Here is a 19,102-nt window from a genome sequence, read left to right as displayed (position 1 = left end):
GTTGCTGCAGAAGGAACCTAGTGTCCGCGTGTCTTCTTCCCGGCGAGAGGACCACGCGGGCTACACACTAGTGACCAAGAAACCTGAAGACTGCATTTTTATCTGTATGGATCCAGGATGAAGCAATAAATGTTAACTAGGAAAAAATACCCTGGTGGACAGCTAACTGCTGGATCTCTCCCTGTCTGTCTCAATGCCACAATTTCCATTCCTTACATGTTAACTCCTTGTTGGAGTTGACAAGTCCAACCTTGTGGAATATTGCATCCTGTGTTTCTTGGTCACAATGGGGCTGGTGGAAGAACTAAGGGCCAGCATCACAGGTAGACTGGAGGCGCTGGGAAGGAGCATCACAGGTAGGCTGGAGGCTCTGGGAAGGAAGACCTCTAAAGATTCCATAGGCTGCCTCAGGGTGTGTGTGGATGTGTGTGTGTGTGTATAGGTATATATGTATTTATGTGTGTATATGTATATGTGTATATGTGTGTGTGTTTGTATGTATGTGTGTGTATATATGTGTATAGATGTGTATGTATATGTGTATGTGTTTGCATGTGTATGTGTTTGTGTGTATGCGTGTTTGTGTGAGTATATATGTGTGTGCATGTATTTGTGTGCATATGTGTATGTGTTTATGTGTGTATGTGTGTGTGCATATGTGTATGTATATATATGTGTTTGTGTCTATATGTGTATATTATTGTATATATTGTTTATGTGTATATATGTATATGTGTGTGTATGTTTGTTTGTGTGTGTATATATATGTATATATGTGTATGTATATGTGTGTGTATATGTGTATGTGTGTATGTGTGTATATGTGTTTGTGTGTATATGTTTATATATGTGTGTATGTGTGTAGGTATATATATGTGTGTATGTGTATATATGTTTATATGTTTGTGTGTATATATATGTGTATGTGTATATGTGTGCTTGTGTGTGTATGTGTGTCTGTATATATATGTGCTTGTGTGTATGTGTGTATATATGTGTTTGTGTATATGTGTATATATGTGTATGTTTGTGTATGTAAATGTGTGTATATGTTTGCATGTATGTGCTTGCATATATATGTGTGTATGTGTGTGCATAATCACCTCTGAGTTTCTGATCTTGTTGGCTTGTTCGTAGACTCTTCCCTGGGTCTGTATGACCAGTTTCCACTGGGTAAGCAACTGCAGAAGCAGCTTTAGGGAGGAATCCAAGAGGGTGTGATGCATGTCATTTACTTCCCGGAGCAGGAAGTTCGTGAAGCCAAACAGGACGTCTTCCCTCCAGTCGGAGAAGTCAACCAGCAGTCCCTGAAGAGAGTTCTGTGCAATGTGGCGCAGTTCATCGTCCATATGAATAGAAAGCCTGGGAAAAGAAAGGCACCAAATCACTGATTTGCTAACATCTTCTTCTAGGTGGAGAGTCCTGTTCGATACCTGCAAGCCAAAACTGGCAAGCTCTAGCACTTAGACAGGAATGCAGAACTGCTTAGGGTTTGACCACAATGCTAAGACAATCTCCACAGCTTCAAGGAAGCCCACTGGGTAAGCTTTCTCAGACTCAGCCATTAGTAATTGGCTGAACAATACATAGCAAAGCAGGCATAGAGTAGCTGGAAGGAGGCTGGCCAGCTTCCTTCCACATGCCACTATCAGTCTGCAGTTTGTGTGTATTTAGCTATAACCAAAAGTGGCGGGCCTGCAGCAGCTATGTGGAGACACGTCCTTGAAACCCCTTACTGAGGGCTCAGCCAGTAAGGGATGGGAACCTGAAGCAACACTGGTCTTGCTTTTCCAACTCTGAAGAATGCACATTTTCTGGTAAAATCCACTATGAAGTAACTGTGAAGTGTGTAGTTCCCTCCTCTGGACAGGCTGTAGATACTGTACTGAGTCAGCTTAGCACCATCTTGACTGGACTTTGGGGTGCAGGGTGATGCACTTCCTGTTGGCAACTCAATCCCACATTTCATGTAAGTGGCTCACCACACCTTTATGTCTTGACCCTCTGGAGTCGGGCATCCAAAGAGGCTCATTTTCCCAGGACCCGGACGACCCAGCGTATGGGTCATAGGCTCCTTACCTCCCTCTGAGACACCCTCTGACTACCCTTTGAAGTTTATAAAAAAAGCCTTTTTCATGAGCTTCTGATAAAGTCTGGCCATTTTTCTTGAACTTTCAAGAATATTTATTTGTTCTTTTTCCCTTCTCAAAAACAGTGCTCATGGCTTCGGGCTCTATAAGAATGTACACAATAATAAACAGGATGCTATAAATAGCTCAGACATTCCAACCATGTCTAACAATTCCCTCCCCAAATGTCTGGCACCATAGCCTGCAGACTCCAGCATCTTCGGATTAGGCTGCCAAGGTGATTTCAGAGGTTAAAAGCCTTCTATGCAGACCCATAGCAAAGAGACTTTCCCAGAATGCTCCATGTTATCTACAAAGCCTGGCATTCCAAGAGCTTCAGTGCAGGCAATCACCAGCTAGATCTCTGAGTAAAGCCAAGGTCCCTCCCACCCTAAACTGATAACTGGCTCTTTCCCACAGACCTTCCTCTGACTAACCAGGGTGTAGATGCCACAGTGCTATTTGCCCCTCTCAAAGGTCCTCAGAGATAGGTGGCACCCTTCCAAGATTACCAAATTTTTACCAAGGGAGGAAAGCTACGCTGGGGGTTTAAATAATTTGTCTAGATCACACAGGCAGTAAAATAGCAGGCAGAGACACCAAGCTCAAACTTTCTAGAAAATTCTGTCATCTTTCTATTCTCCCATACCACTTCCTGTCTCTCAGGCAGCAGCGCCGTGTCCTCTGGTGGTCACGGTCACATCCTGATCACCCTATGCTCTGCCACAGAAATACTGACATCCAGTTATCAGCCTGTACTGTTGCCCATAGCAACTAGCAGATGGCTCCTTGTGTTTCAGGGCCATTCTGAAATTTGTCCAGAGGTTTTTCCTTATTCTCAGCCTCTGTTCTCATCCCAGGAGAGTATTTGAGTGGATGACCCTCAAATGATCCCAAACTCTTCCTTCCACATCAACTTCTCCTGCAAACCAGTGTGTTTTGTTATTCGCCATTTGTCCCTTTGTGGGTCTCCTCGGAATTGGAAGTTCACCTCAGTTCAGGTCCACCTCCACCCCCTCTACTTTGCCTCAGCATCCCTGATACTGGCCTTAAGGAAAACTGAGGCTGCTCATTGTCTAAACCTTATACAATTTTGGAGGGACTGGGGATTAAACCCGGAGCCTCAAGTCGCTGAGACAAACTCTTCACTCTGTGTTCTGTCCCCAGCCTGTGTCCTTCCTTACGTGCGCTCTGATCACGTAATAGAGAGAAGGATTCATGGGCTGAAGGATTCATGCCTATGAGAGCAACAAGCAGGTAATGGCTAACCTGATGAGGACTAACAAATGACAAGTGAGGAGGGAAGGCTTGTTCAGGGGACACCAAAACTGAGGAGCACGGTTCTGAAGGGAACAGATCCTCAGCGGCCCTCACAGTCAACCATCATCCCAGGCTAGATGTGTATGAAGAGGGTGGGAATGGTCTTAGGCAATAAAAGTCACACTGCATGAAGGCCAGAGAGGGTGCTCTCTGTCACAGACTGCTGATTTCCCTCTGGCTCTCATGCAGGCAGTAGGCAAGAAAATGATGCGCAGTGCATAACCTTGGCTGATCCCTTGCTAGCCTTGTCCCATCAGAAGCCAAATAAATAAGCTGCAGCTTGCTGCCAGCAGACAGAAACTCCTCAGGCTTTAGGTATCCCTAGAAAAACACTAATATGTTTTTCTCTTCTCTGGACTTTCCTTTTTTGCCACCATTATTAGATTAACATATCTAAAACGACATTTTGAAACTTGCATTTATAGGGGCTCTTGGAGAGATGGCTCAGTGGAAACAAGTACTGGATTTTTTTTTCAGAGAATCTGAGTTAGATTCTGAGCACCCTCATGGTTATATATGTATGGATGTTTTGCCTACATGTATGATCATACATGTAAGTGCCTGGGATGTTCAGATAATGGTTTCAGATCCCCTGGAACTGGAGTTACAGATGGTTGTGAGCCGCCATGTGGGTGGTGGGAATTGAGCAGGTGTCCTCTATAAAAGAGAACCATGGTCAGTACTATTAATCACAGAGCCTAACCCGCCAATCTAATTTTAGAATACTTTTTAAAATTACATTTATTTTGTGCGCATGCATGTGTGTTTGTATGGATACTAATATGGTATGGCTTGTATGCTGAAGTCAGAAGTCAGAGGTCAGGAGTCAATTCTCCTACCGTGTAGATCCTGAGGACTAAACTTAGGTTCCATGACCCCCTGAGCCATCTCACTAGACCCTAAAATGGCTCATTAATGGCATGGCCTGAAGCTAAAATTCTCTCTCTCTGGGTGTGTATCTATGTCTGTTCATTGTTGGCTTTCTTAACTCTTTGTTCTCAGTTCCCCCAGCTGATGTTGACCTTCACTCTCCCTCCCATTCCTTACATCCTTGCATCTAATGATTTTGCCTTCTGTGTTTCTTTTCTGATTGTAAATGAAAGACATGTTGTCAGTTGGAGTTTCAGATTACAGGTGATGAGGAAGTATCCTAAACTATAATGAGATACTTCACTTGAAGCAAACCATTTGTAGATTATAGTTGGGCTGTGCAGTCATGTGGGTGACAGGAAAAATGATAAATGAGATTTTTTTTGTAGCTTTCAGGAATACTACTGGTAAATTTAAGATTATTGTTTATTTTGGCCTTATTAGAGAGTCTAGGGACCTCAAACCGAGGGTCAGACCCGGGATGAGCTCTTACAGTGAGGCCACACACTTCTCTTTACCTTTCTGAACTTGATCCTTCCTCTCCAAGGGCCTTTCCAAATGTACCGCGTTTATTTGCTGGCTTTCATGGTCCACAGCTGACACCTCCACCCACCGAACTTAAGGGTCTACGGTGCTCATCCTCTGTGCAGACCCGTCCTGGGGTTGCTACTAGCCTCCTGGACTTCTGTATTTATTTTGCAGAGGTTTTTATTGTTGTTTTTTGTTTGTTTGTTTGTTTGTTTGTTTTTTGAGATAGGGTTTCTCTGTGTAGTCCTGGCTATCCTGGAACTAACTCTGTAGACCAGGCTGGCCTTGAAGTCACAGAGATCTACCTGCCTCTGCCTCCTAGTGCTGGGATTAAAGGTGAGTGCCACCACTGCCTGATTCTTTTATAACTATTGTAAACTGTATTTCAGATCCCTTGAACATGGTAAAAAAATACAAAGATCTTGGACTTATAAGCCAGGTCTATGATTCAGGCCTATAATCCCAGTTACTCAGAAAGCTGAGGCAGGAAGGTCATAATTTGAGGTCGGCTAAGTGAGACCTTGTCTCAAAATGAGTAAACAGAGGACTGGCAATAAATCTCAGCAGCAGAGAGCTTACCTACCTAGCACAAGTGGGTTCCTCAGCTCAAGGCCCACAACTAAAAACAAACAAAACAAAACCAAAAACCTAAGTTCCTTCTGCCTGTCCACACAGAAGACCCAGAATAATACCTTATGAAGTAAATCTCTGTCAGAAGAAAATAATCATTGGACCCTGGTTTTTCGAACTATGACTAAAGATCAAAAATCAATTTTGATCAAGTAACATCTGAGATTGTTCCCACCCACCTGGCCAGCAGGTCGATAAGTTCAAGTTTGGACATCCCATCAGGTAACAGTCGAGGAATCGCAGCGACACAGGTCCTGAAGAGATCAATCTTGGGCTTTCTTTCACCCCTAGAGTTTGAAGACGAAATTTAAGCAAGTCAAAAGATTATGAAAAACCATTTAAATGTATGTGTTTATGTATTAGATATATATGGGCACAGGTTTTCTAAGTACAGCCTGATACTGGCCTCTAACATTATCAAATGTTTATCTCCTCAAAGCCTCATTAGTGCCAATTAACTTTTAAATGTCCAGATGCAGGGGCTGGAGAGATGGCTCAGTTGTTTAGAGCAGTGGGTACTCTTACAGAGGACCCAGGTTTGGTTCCCAGCACCCACATGTAAGCTCACAACCATCTATAACACTAGTTTCCCTTTCTAATATTTACAGAGACAATCATGCATGTGGTACACACATATACATACAATTCACACACAAAATAAAATGAATAAATTAATTTAAAAAACAAATGGTGGCACATGTCTTTTTCTTATTTATGTATGTATGTATGTATGTATTTATTTATTTATTTATGTTTTTTGAGACAGGGTTTCTCTGAGTACTCCTGGCTGTCCTGGAACTCACTCTGTAGACCAGGCTGGCCTCGAACTCAGAAATCCACCCACCTCCGCCTCCCAAGTGCTGGGATTAAAGGCGTGTGCCACCACTGCCCGGCTATTTACTTATTTATAAATGAATACACTCTAATTGTTTACAGACACAACAGAAAAGTACATCAGATCTCATTACAGATGGTTATGAGCCACCATGTGGTTGCTGGGAATTGAACTCAAGATCTGGAAGAGCAGTCAGTGCTCTTAATCACTGAGCCGTCTCTCTAGCCCAGCACTCAGGAGGCAGAGGTAGGTTGATCTCTGTGAGTTTGAGGCTAACCTAGTCTACAAAGCAAGTTCCTGAATAGCCAGAGTACAGAGAGAAACCCTGTCTTGAAAAAAAGAAAACTGGAGATGGATTTCAGTCAAACCTCATCAATGCATCTGTTTAACCAACCTTGGAAACTCCGAGTCAAGTAGGAGAATGTCAGCTTGGACCCGCTAGCTAGTCCTGCCTACTTGGCCACACTCACGTGATCATGTCTTCTGGCTCTTTGTTCAGCATCTGGACGTTAGTCAGCATCATGCACCGTCCCACTTCTTTATCAAGGTGTCTTAAGATGTTGCCTACGGCCTTGCGGACTTGAGAGTAATACAAGGACATTCCTGAAAAACATGTGTTAGCCATATTTTCAACTACATATGTCAAAGAATCATAACCTGGTCTACACCGGGTCTACAATATTTCTCCTTCAAGAGAGTCCTCTGTGCCTGGGATTTCCCTTGAGCGTAGAGCTGAGGGTGGTTCCATCTCTGTCCGCCTGGCTCCTAGTGCACTGCCCTGCACTTCGGAGATGTTCACCAAATAATCATTGGGACTAACTTAAGAAGAGATGTGATACTTTTGGAATGGTTTGATTGGTTTTTATTTTATGCATGTGAGTGCTTTGTGTGCACATATATATAGTGTACCACATGTGTGCAACACCCACAGAGGCCAGAAGAGGACATTGTGTCCTATGGACTATATTTACAGATAGTCGTGAGCTGCCATTGTGGATGATGGGAAACCACTCTGGGTCCTCTGCAAGAGCGATCAATGACCTTAACGACTGAGGCAACTCTCTATCTCCCTATTTCTAAATTTCCAATGAGAAATACTTTTCATAAAAGTTAAGTAATTTTGCTTTAGAAATGTTATGCTTCTGATTAACAAGAAAACCTACCAGCATTGGTAATTATATGATAAATGATAATTCTTATTTGGGGCTAATAGCTTCATAGCTGTATATTGTTCTCTGAAATGCGTGTGCAGAGTCTTAGTAAACAAACAATTGACTTCATTTATAAACTTTAAAATGCTGGAAATGTATTGCTTCCATTGCATATGATGTAAGTATCTTTACAGTTAGAAGACAGCAACACACACACACTCACACACACACACACTCACACATATACATACTCACACTCATACATACTCACATACATACATACTCACACATATATACACACTCACACACATTCACATGCACACTCACAGACATAGTCACACACACATGTTCTCATATATACACACACACTCACACATACACTCACATACACTCACACATATACACACACATATATACATACTCACATACACTCATACACACTCACACATATATACACACTCACATGCACACTCACACACATAAACACACATGCACTCACACATGCACACACTCACACATACACTCACACACACTCACACATATACACACTCACACATACTCTCACACACATACATACACACACACACTCACACATACATATTCACCCACATACACACACTTGTACATACTCACACACCCACATACACACATACTCATACATACTCACACATATATGCACATACACACTCACATGCACACTCACACAAATACTCAAACACATTTACATACACTCTTACACTCACACATGCACTCACACATATACACCCACTCACACCCACACACACATACACACACCCACACATACACACACACTCACACATACACATACTCACACATATACACTGACTCATACATACACACACGCACACATACACACACACACTCACACATATACACACCCACACACATACTCATACACATAAACTCAAACACACCCATACACACACCCAGTCACTCTCTCACACACACACACACAAATCAAATGAGAAGTGGTACGTATCATACTTTAGCAAAATAAGTACCAAGAGTCATTTCTTACACGTGAAGTGTCTTGAACTCTTGAGCCTAAGGAGGCCAATGTTAAAATGAAGAGTTCTGCATGTGTTTCTCTCATATCTTTGGAATTTAGGAACTGTTTATAATAGTTTCTAAATTTGAGCACTTAAAAGGGAACAAACAAGCATTAAAAAAAAAAAAACACCTCTTTGGACTCAGGAAGATATATCAGAGAGAGAAAAATTCTCCTGCAGTGTTTGTAGGACTTGGCATGCTTACAAAAGGAAGGAAGGAATTTTCTTTGAAATATGAATTAGTGAAAAAATTATAAATAAGATTATTTGCCAAAACACACAGATATTGTGGAAACGTACTGCACAATGTAGATAACCAATAACCAATATTAGATGTTAACCTGGACCCAGATGAAGGCCAGCATCTAAAGGGCAAAATATTTACCTGGAAGTCTGGAAGAGTTTGAAGGCTCCAAGACGGGAACCCGGTGGGAACCAGTCAACAACTGTGCAGGAATGTCTCACCAGATACTGGTTAATTTTTTTTTTAACTACATCTCACTTATAGTAAGGACCTGCTAATGATTTTCAGGATTTTGTACCCACCTATCATTTTGGCTTCTTCTTCAGTTAGTGTCTTACTCAAATACGTCTTCTTTACTCTCAGGGTGTTTCCTGAAGGAAGCACAGCTCCTGTCACTGGCATGGGCGGCTCACCATCCTTTTGTTGTAAGCTATCAGCAATCACCAGGAACGCCCGCAAACCAATGTTCATTCTCTGGAAGAGACACAAGGAAAGGCCCAGTCATAAGGGAACACCAAAGAGATGAGTAGTCACTCTGTGAGTAGCTGCAACTAAGGTAAACTGAGTTACACAGCACACACACAAATGCTTCGTAAAAAGAGACACCTCAGGTTTTAATTCAAAGACTGTGTAAAGCTACTGAGTTCCAAATTTGAACCACAAATGAAATATCCATTACTTATTTACTTTGAGAAAAATAAGTCACTGTGTAGCTCTGGCTGGCTTGGAATTCATTAGGTAGGTCAGGCTGGCCTCAACTCCCAGAGATCAATCTGCCAAACATTAGATGGAGCTCGGGGAGTCTTATGGAAGAGTTGGGGGAAGGACTGAGGGACCTGAAGAGGACTCAACAGAGTCAAGCAACCTGGACCTTTGAGGGCTCCCAGAATCTAAGCCACCGAAGAGTGAGTGTGGGTTGGACCTGGCTTCCCTACCCCTCACCACACATATGCAGCAGATGTGCAGCCTGGTCTTCATGCAGGTCTCCCAACAACTGGAACGGGAGCTGCCCCTGAATCTGTTGCCTGACTGTGGATCCTATTCCCCTAACTGGGCTGCCTTGTCTGGCCTCAGTGGGAGAGGATGTGTCTACTCCTGCAGTGACTTCATGTGCTGGGGAGAAAGGGGGAGATATCCATAGCAGGATTTCCCTTCTCAGAGGAGAAGGAGAGAGGAGGTGGGGGAAGGATCTGCGCAAGGGGGTTCTGGGAGGAGAGGGTGGCTGATAATTGGGATGTAAACTAACTAACTAAATAAATTTTTATAAAGGTGTACCCCACCATGCCAAGCCAACATCCATTATTGATCTCTGATTATATGTTTTTAATTTTTTTTAAATTTAATCTATTTTTTAAAGATTTATTTATTCTATATATATATATGAATACTCTGTCGCTATCTTCAGACACACCAGAAGAGGGCATCCGATCCCATTACAGATGGTTGTGAGCCACCATGTGGTTGCTTGGAATTGAACTTGGGACCTCTAGAAGAGCAGTCAGTGCTCTTAACTGCTGAGCCATCTCTCCAACCCTGATCTCTGATTATAAAGGCCAGGAAGTTTGAGAATAAATTTTAAAAACTGATGTTATCAAACCCATGAGAACACGTGCCATTCCTAATGGCATCAGCTAAAGATTGAAATGAGGGCTCAGCAAGGCACTTGCTCTCTGGATCACAGACTCAGGGGAGCTGCATGAAGATCCTGATCTCTAGCCCCACCCCAGTACACCCCACTCTCCTTTCTACCTTACATTCACCCAGGGACTCTGACACTGACCATTTTCTCCTAGGCTTGCTGCCTGCCCCTCTCTCTCTTCTTTGACAAAGAGGCTACTGCTCACCTTCAAAGTATGTTATTTCCTTATTGTTCCTTATAAGAGTTCTTTATATATTCTGGAGGGAGGTACTTGGTTGGGAGTTGTCAAAATATTTTCTCCCATGCTATGACTCTCTCTTAAATATCTTAGCAACATGCAAACTTTAAAACACATATTCAATCTATTAACCTTCTGTGATTTAAGATTTTATGTTCTAGAAAGTTTTTCCCACTCAAGAGTCATAAAAGTTTTTATGTTATTTGTTTTCTGGAAGGCATTCAGTGTTGGGTTTATATTTAGGTTGCATGATCCAGTTTGAGCTTGTCTTTGCTTATAGTGAAAATTATGGCCTGGAATTCATGATTTTGCAAGGTGGGCAATCAATTGCTCAGCACCACTGAGAGCAATAATTTCTTTCTTTCTTTTTTTTTTTTTAAAAAAGATTTATTTATTTATTATATGTAAGTATACTGTAGCTGTCTCCAGACACACCAGAAGAGGGCATCAGATCTCATTATGGATGGTTGTGAGCCACCATGTGGTTGCTGGGACCTGAACTCATGACCTTTGGAAGAGCGCTCTTAACTGCTGAGTCATCTCTCCAGCCCAAGAGCAAAGATTTCTATGTGCTAAATAAATTCCCATTGTTAAAATCAACAAAGCATTCATGTGTGGGTCTATCTCTAGAGTCCCCATCCTCGTGGGACCCTCTTTATGTTCGCCCCCTACCTTTATACTGATTTGGTGATCATATGATTTTATAGTCCAATTTAATATTCTTCTATTTCTAAGCTATGTTGGTTATTTTAGTACTTTGATGTTCTATATAAAAATTTAAAACCAGCTCATTGAATTTTAGTTTAAAAGAAGCTATAGGGACTCTGCCTGATTATTATTAAGAGGGTAATATTATTAAGACAATATTACTAAGATGATAACATATAGGCTGGAGATATTGCTCATCAGTTAAGAGCACTGCCTGATCTTCCAGAGGTCCTGAGTTCAATTCCCATCAACCACACGGTGGTTCACAGCCATCTATAATGTGATCTAATGCTCTCTTCTAGCATGCAGGTGTACATGAAGATAGGGAACTCATATACATTAAATAAATGCATAATTTTTTTTAAAAAGATGATAACATATTTAAGTTAGTTTGGGGACAGCAGACCTCGACAGTAGCAAGTCTTTTGAGTACTTATCTCTACTTATTTGGGTCTTTGTCTTCTTTCAAAAATTTTTTTTGCAATAAAAAGTAGTGTGCATATTTTGTTTTATTGCCAGGTATTTTGCTTTTCATCAATACTGTAAATTGTTTAATTTGATTATTTGTTATTAGATTGTACAAATATATTATTTATTTTGTATCTTGCAAACTTCTTAAAGTCATGTGTCAGCTCCAAATCAATTGGTATTTTCTTTCCTTTTTTAATTAGTGATATCTTTGTTTGTACTAATGTTGTTTTCTTTGTTACAGGGTCTCACGTTGTTGAGGATGGCCTTGAACTCCCTATGTAATCAAGGATGACCATGGACCAAGGATGATCAGGAGATCCTCTTGCCTCCAACTCTCAAATGCTGGGGGATTATAGGTGTGTCTTGCCAAGCACAGCTTTTTTGTAGTTTTCTACAATATTTGCCCATGAATAAAAACAGCTTTATATTTCAATTTCCAATCTATCAGCATGCACTATTTTTCCTTTCTTGCCTCCAGCATTGAGTAGGACCTCTAATTCCATGTTCTTTTAGGTCAGGGCAAAAGAGAGAGAAACTGACAGCCTAGAAATTCATGTCGCAGATATGTCACATCTCACAATGATGGACATGTATACAGTACATATACCAGGCCCAAACGCAGTGAGACAACTATCAAGAAACTATTCAACTGCTGAGTTTATGCTCAACACACTTGGTATTAGGATAACCTTGTAGGTCTCTGAGCCTTGTTACACAAACCATTCCAAAATATTATTTAAGAACCATCATGGAGTCAGGGATGTTGAGGTTAGCCTATAGTTTCTGCACTTCAGAGGCTGGGATAGGTCATGCTCAGCAATACAGCAAGTTCAAGAGTACTGTGAGACCCTATAGAACCACACAATCAACAGATAAGCAAGCCACAATAGGCCAATCTTGTTCTGTTCTCTAAGAAACTGTACCCAATAGCAGCATTTTTATCACTCTTAGTAAACACTAACTTCTGTTTACTGACCACTGAACGCCTGTGTCTGAATGGGATCTGTATAGGGAAATAAGAAACCCAAAGTTAAATCCCAAGTAAAGGTTGGTGTGTGTGTGTGTGTGTGTGTGTGTGTGTGTGTGTGTGTGTGCGTGTGCGTGTGTGTGTGTGTGTGTGTGTACATGAGCTAGCCATTTCAAAGACCCTAGAGCCTCAGACTCATGGAGAAATGCAAGCCCTTCCCCACCCCTGGAGTGAGGATCAGAGGGAAATGGCAAAGACTTCCTCAGTAGACTGAGTACTGACAGTGTGCACAGAGCATGTCTACTATAGTCTTCTCCCCACTGGATGTTTATGGCCTGAAGACTGCTCCCCTACAGAGGCTGCTCTTACTGAGAGCTAAACCTCTCCCCTTCATCCAGCTACCTCCTTGTTTATCTGTAAGTAATAACCCTGTTCCCTCTGTCCAGCTGCATGCTATAACCCTGCCTCGCTGTTCAACTCTGTAATAAACATGCTGAGCTTCCAGAATGCTGTGGCTTCTTTAGTTAAGAGCCCAGACCACCCAGATCCCACATTTCTGTCTTGGATTCCTCCGTGTCTGTCTTTTCTTCATTACCTCTCTGCCCCAGGCAGGCCTTTCCCTGGAGCCATGCTAGATGTGTGTAATCTGATGGCTTATAAATGTCAGCTACTAATAGGCAAAAGCTTCTATTCCCCTACAAGAGGAAGAGGCATGGAAGGGAGATGGCAAGCTGATTCAGTGGGCAATGATGCTTACTGCCAAACCTGGCAATTTAAGTTTGAGCTTTGTGACCCATGTGGTAGAAAGAGAAAACTGACTTTTCAAGGTGTCCTTTGACCTCCACACTCATACCATGATGCAAGCATGTGCTCATGTACACCCAAGGAATAAATTATACTAGGAGACATTAATAAAGATCAAAAGATGCAGAAGACTCAAATCTTTTTTCCTACTGGATTCTCCCTTTAAGCTACAATTTTGGCTGCTCTTCACAGTTGGGTTAGCCAACAAGCCATTGACTGGATGAAGAGTTCATAGACAGACCCAAGGATAAATGTTACAGGTAGTGGTGACTGTAAATGCTCTGCTTGTTTAGGACAGGGTCTTGCTATGCAGGCCAGTCTGGGCTTAGACTCACCATCCTGCTGCCTCAGTCTCCAAAGGACTGAGATAACAGGTGAGTGTGACCATACACAGCACAGAAGCTGCATCAGAGATGTTCGCTTTAGACAAGTGTGTTGGCTAGTCTTATGTCAATATAACACAAGCCAGAGGGACTGGAGAAGATGGAGTGTCAACTGAGAAAATGCTTTCAAAAGATTAGTCTATAGGCATTTTTTAAATTAGTGATTGATGTGGGAGGGCCTGGCCTGTTGTAGGTGGGGACACCCTGGGCTGGTGGTCTTGGGTTCTATAAGAAAGCAGGCTGAGCAAGCCATGAGGAGCAAGCCAGTATGAAGCATCCTTCCATGGCTTCTGCATCAGTCCTTGCCTCCAGGTTTCTGCTCAGTTTGATGTCCTGTCATGATTTCCCTCAGTGATGGATTAGGATGTGGAAGTGTAAGCTAAATAAACCCTTTCTTCTCCAGCTTGCTTTTGGTCATGGTGTTCTATCACAGCCATAGAAACCCTGACCAGGACAACAATAATTCAGAGTATTACTGAGTAACCCAGTAATTCTGAGAATTATTAAAATAGTAGATTTATAACTACTGAGAAATGAAAACGATGTTGAGAATGTCACCAGCAAGAGAAGTCTGTTATTGTTCAGCTCGGGGCCTCCGTCTGGCCCTGGATTTGACCTCCTGCTGACCTGCTGACTGTGACAGCAGCCACTCTAGAGACCTATGAGGTCATCAGCCACCAGACAATGCAGGGTATGGTGGGAAGGGGCAGAGGATGCAGGGGTGGGTTGGGACAGCTAACAAGCTATGCTGGGCCTCTGTCCTTTGGACCGATTTCCTTAATGATGGAATGAAGGAGTCAGTATACTACAGATGACAGAGATATGTGTTCAGATATTTGTTCTCTGGCATGGGACTTTTTTCTTCTCCCTTGCTTCACTTTTTTCCTCCTTCTCCCTTTCATGCCCTTTCAGTCTGCAATGCTTTCGTCCAGACTTACTCTTCCGTGAAGGGACCTAGGAAAGTACTCTGTCCATTTTACTAGCGTGATAGCTGAGAGTCAGACGTAAAGGTCACACTTAGAAAAGCAGCAGAGCCCCGTGACAAGTGGCAGAGTTGGCTTCCTGGCTTTTGGCCCAGTGTTCTTTCAATCATTGTATAGAATAAGGGCTGTAGAGAGGCAGCTGGGCTGGTGGGGTTCTATTGGCTGAAGGTGTTTTTTAAAGCATAAGACTGGATTGCCACTCATTTGCAGAGCCAAGCATTCCATGAGTGTAGGAAGCTGGGATGTGGCCACAGCACCACGTGCTTGTTTTCTGTTTCCTAATTCTGTTGTGCTGTAGCAATCTCTCCACTACCGCATTTACGCATCTGTTTCAACACAGACTTTGAAGTGAGGAGTAATTCCATTTTTAAAAGAAGAGAGGACCATAGCACGTGGGTACTGGGTCATCCTCAACCAGTTCACCTCAAATTTTATCTCTGAAAAACTGATGCTCAAATCTGGACCCGAGCTGAAACAAACAGAAAACTCTTGAGAAGGCCCCGCCCCCATTGGAGCCCCGCCCTATTGAAGCCCCGCCCCCACTGGAGCCCTGAGACTTTCAGAGCAAAGGCTCTGTGAGCTTGCGCTCTGTTCCCATAGAGAGTCATTCATACCTCTGGGTTGAGACTGAAAGCTTTGGCTGGTTTTCCCACACAAAGAAAGTCAAAAATAATTTCCTTCATTGCAAAGTCCAGACGTTCCTGGCAGGGGTTGGGATGGGGGAGAAAATAAAATAAAATAAAAACACGGAATGCCAAGAATAACAAAAAATGCAAGCTTTCACCATATGCAGCAAACAGGTGGCTTCAGAAAGGGCTATTGCTTAGTGTTATGGGTCATGGAGAGCCCCCGAAGGAAGATCAGGGGCATCAGAACTGTCCAGGGAGCCACCATGATGCAGCAACACACAGAATCAGCTCATTGGGCACAGTGAGGCTGGAGGTACAGAAGCAAATACCACATCAACAAGACACCTGGGCATCTGAACCTGAAACAGCCTACCTAGGTTCTTCCTGCTTGTGTGATAAATGTTGATAGTTTTTTGAAACTCAGCTGTGAAATATATTTTTAATGGTTGTATTGGCTGGTTTTGTGTGTTAACTTGACACAAGCTGGAGTTATCACAGAGAAAGGAGCCTCCTTTGAGGAAGTGCCTCCATGAGATCCCGCTGTAAGGCATTTTCTCAGTTAGTGATCAAGGTGGGAGGACTCATTGTGGGTGGTGCCATCCCTGGGCTGGTAGTCCTGGGTTCTCTAAGAAAGCAAGCTGAACAAGCCATGGGAAGCAAGCCAGTAAGTAACATCCCTCCGTGGCCTCTGCAACAGCTCCTGCTTCCTGACCTGCTTGAGTTCGAGTCCTGACGTCCTTTAGTGATGAACAGCAATGTGGAAGTGTAAGCTGAATAAACCCTTTCCTCCCCAGCTTGCTTCTTGGTCATGATGTTTGTGCAGGAATAGAAACCCTAACTAAGACAATGGTATCACTACAAAAATGACTGTTTTCCTCTATCCTTTAACATTGAAAACATCCTCTGGCTTCTTTATAAGAATCAAACCCAAGGGGCAAGAAGAATTAACACATAAGACAGAGCATTTAAGGTGGTGTATATTACACGTTATTGACAACTAAGATACGACATGTTCATTTTATACACAATATTTCAGAATAGTCAAAGCACATATGAATTTTTTCACCTGCAGGGTAAGGAATGCACTTTCTCTAAGGATACATATTAAAGAGTTCTCTCATTGGCCACAACAGAGAGAGATGCTGCTTTCCAAACAGCCTCTGCTCTGAACCATACATCTTTATATCAATATCAACTGTACTTCAGCAGCATTTTCATGACTATGATTTCCTTCAGCCATATAATATTCTGAGGCATATTGGGCAAAAATTTCTACCCCCGAGTTACAGATAAAGAAACTGAGACAGAAGATACTTTTTAGCTTGAGGTAGAGGGTTTGGTTTGGGACAAGTCAGGCAGGAGCAGGGGACTCCCAGTGCCTCTGTAAGGCACAGAGGTCAAAGTGGGGGTAAAAAATGTACTCATCAAGTATTTTAAAAAGTAAAAGATAACTCCATATGGTAGTTCATGCCTCTGAGTCCAGCATGGGGGAGGTAGAGGTAGGTGAACTTCTATGAGTTTGAAGTCAGCCTGGTGTACAGAGCTAGTTAAAGGCCAGCCTGGGTTAAATAATAAGACATTGTTTCAAAAATAAACAAATAACTTAAACATACACCAATAAATAAGTGAAACAGTAGCCTTGGGGAGCAATTCAGTAGTAGAGCATATGGGTGGTATGAATAGGGTCTTGGGCTCAGTCCACCCACCCCTCCCCCACATAAATGATCTTAGTAAAATTCCTATGTTTGAATAATAAATCACAGCCAAACTAGCTTTAATATTACTGGAATCTGTTTAAAAGTAAACTAATTCATGTGTAAAGTGCTTAAAATAGTTTTGAGCAAAGGAATAAAGTGGGTAAATGCTAATTTCCCCATGAAATTATTTTCTCCCCACAGAGAAACATTAGAAAATTACTATTTACTCTTCAATTTCACTACATCATCTTTTTAAAAATTAGATTAAATTTCTGCCAAATATCAGAGCTATTGATTCCTCTTGTGGAATACAGAGCAGAGATCTGGGGAAAGTGAGACTCAAGGGTGACAAAAGTCTTCTCTGCTCTGTTCTGGTTAGGACTGACCTAGGCAGGACCTCATCTGTGTTGTCAAGGTTTTTACTGCCATGCATGTGACCTTGGAGGATTCAGTTCAACACCATCTCTGTCTATTTCCTAGAGGCCAAAGGCAATTCACATATTCATGGACTGTTTTGAAGCAAACGAATAACTTGTGTGGGGAAACAATCCCTTTCTAAGAGGGTCTGGACGATGAAGGATCATTGTGGCCTTTTTACTTGATTATGAAGGGGCCGCTGCAGACATATTTGTGAGCGTTACCTGGGCGATGAACTGGATAATCTTCACAAAGATGTTCAGAGGCATATCCCTGGGCACCACGCCACGGGACCCTTTGGGGAAAAGCGTGGTGGTGATGGTTATGAGTCGGCTGGAAGATAAGGGCGGGCGAAAAAGAGAAAACAAGCAAGATTGGCTGAGATCTAGTTGTCGGGGGATGATGCAAATTTCATCTTAGTATCAGAGGACAAACAACAACAACAACAAAAACAAAACAAAACAGAAACCAAACCACCTCAGTCCTTTCCATTGGCACAATTCCTCTAGGAAGAGGTTCTATCTTGTTTGGAAAACCCAGGGTAGCTGGAAACTAACAGCTATTTCCTTCCTCGAAGTCCACATGCCGCACAGAAGCAGACGCTGTGGAGACCCTGTCCTGGTGGAGGCTGATGCTTCAGCAAAGACCTCTAAGGCCGTGGTGAGGTTCTGAGGCCTCAGGTCTCTCATAACCTGACCTTCAGGCTCTGAGCAGGTTTTAGCCAGGCCAGGTTAGGCAGCCATAGAGGAGAACACCAGAGGGACAAAGTGTGGTGGCTGAGTAAGCCTGACTCTAGCGCCTGGCTCATCCTGCGCTCACACCCGCCTGTCCTTACCTCTGAGTAGCAGTGTTGCTTTCACATTTGATTCGAATCATGTAAACCCACAGTAATCTGTAGAGAGATTCCAAGGCAACGCGAGCCATTTTGGGGTCTTTATTCTGTAACAGAATGCAAACTGTTTAAGGTTACTAGTTGAATGTATACGTGGCCCATGCAGAAGGGTCTTCCCTAAGCGTGGGGGAAGGCTGACCGGGTTGGAGGCAGGCACATATAAGGCATATGTCACCATCTGGGTCACCTGGACCATTTGCTTCCCAGTGCTCACTGGATAAATAACCCATGGTTATGACTATGGTAGTCAGACAGGGGAATGCCATGGGAGGTCTTCGCTCTGTCTTTTGCCAAAATGGAAACTCAAGAGATGCCAGGCAACCAGTATAATCACATAGCATTTACAGAAGAACTGAATGGTCTTTTAATGATAGATGACATCTTTTCATGCAGTTATTGTTTTGATTTTTCTATCCCTGATACCATCTGAATTATTCTCTTGAATGTGTAGTATGACTAAGATGTACTACATACCATACTACAACCTAGACATAGAG

At 42.6% G+C, this 19,102-nt stretch overlaps 1 protein-coding gene across 8 annotated transcripts in view; it reads right to left on the bottom strand.

Annotated features, from left to right (window-relative positions):
* Window positions 1–19,102, bottom strand: part of Fry (FRY microtubule binding protein) — a 407,497-nt gene that overhangs the window by 114,577 nt on the left and 273,818 nt on the right. For all 8 annotated transcript variants that reach the window (XM_031338824.1, XM_031338826.1, XM_031338825.1 and 5 more), the window contains 7 exons: window positions 18,549–18,652; window positions 17,938–18,046; window positions 15,585–15,671; window positions 9,080–9,251; window positions 6,783–6,915; window positions 5,657–5,764; window positions 1,104–1,362 (listed from right to left, as the gene is read on the bottom strand). In XM_031338824.1, coding sequence (XP_031194684.1) covers window positions 1,104–1,362; window positions 5,657–5,764; window positions 6,783–6,915; window positions 9,080–9,251; window positions 15,585–15,671; window positions 17,938–18,046; window positions 18,549–18,652 — 972 coding nt within the window. The remainder of the gene's footprint in view (window positions 1–1,103; window positions 1,363–5,656; window positions 5,765–6,782; window positions 6,916–9,079; window positions 9,252–15,584; window positions 15,672–17,937; window positions 18,047–18,548; window positions 18,653–19,102) is intronic.

Source organism: Mastomys coucha, unplaced genomic scaffold (genome assembly GCF_008632895.1).
Source record: "Mastomys coucha isolate ucsf_1 unplaced genomic scaffold, UCSF_Mcou_1 pScaffold22, whole genome shotgun sequence".
Classification (NCBI taxonomy): Eukaryota; Metazoa; Chordata; class Mammalia; order Rodentia; family Muridae; genus Mastomys; species Mastomys coucha.
The sequence above is the reverse complement of the archived record's forward strand: the minus strand, read 5'-3'. Positions and strand labels throughout refer to the sequence as shown.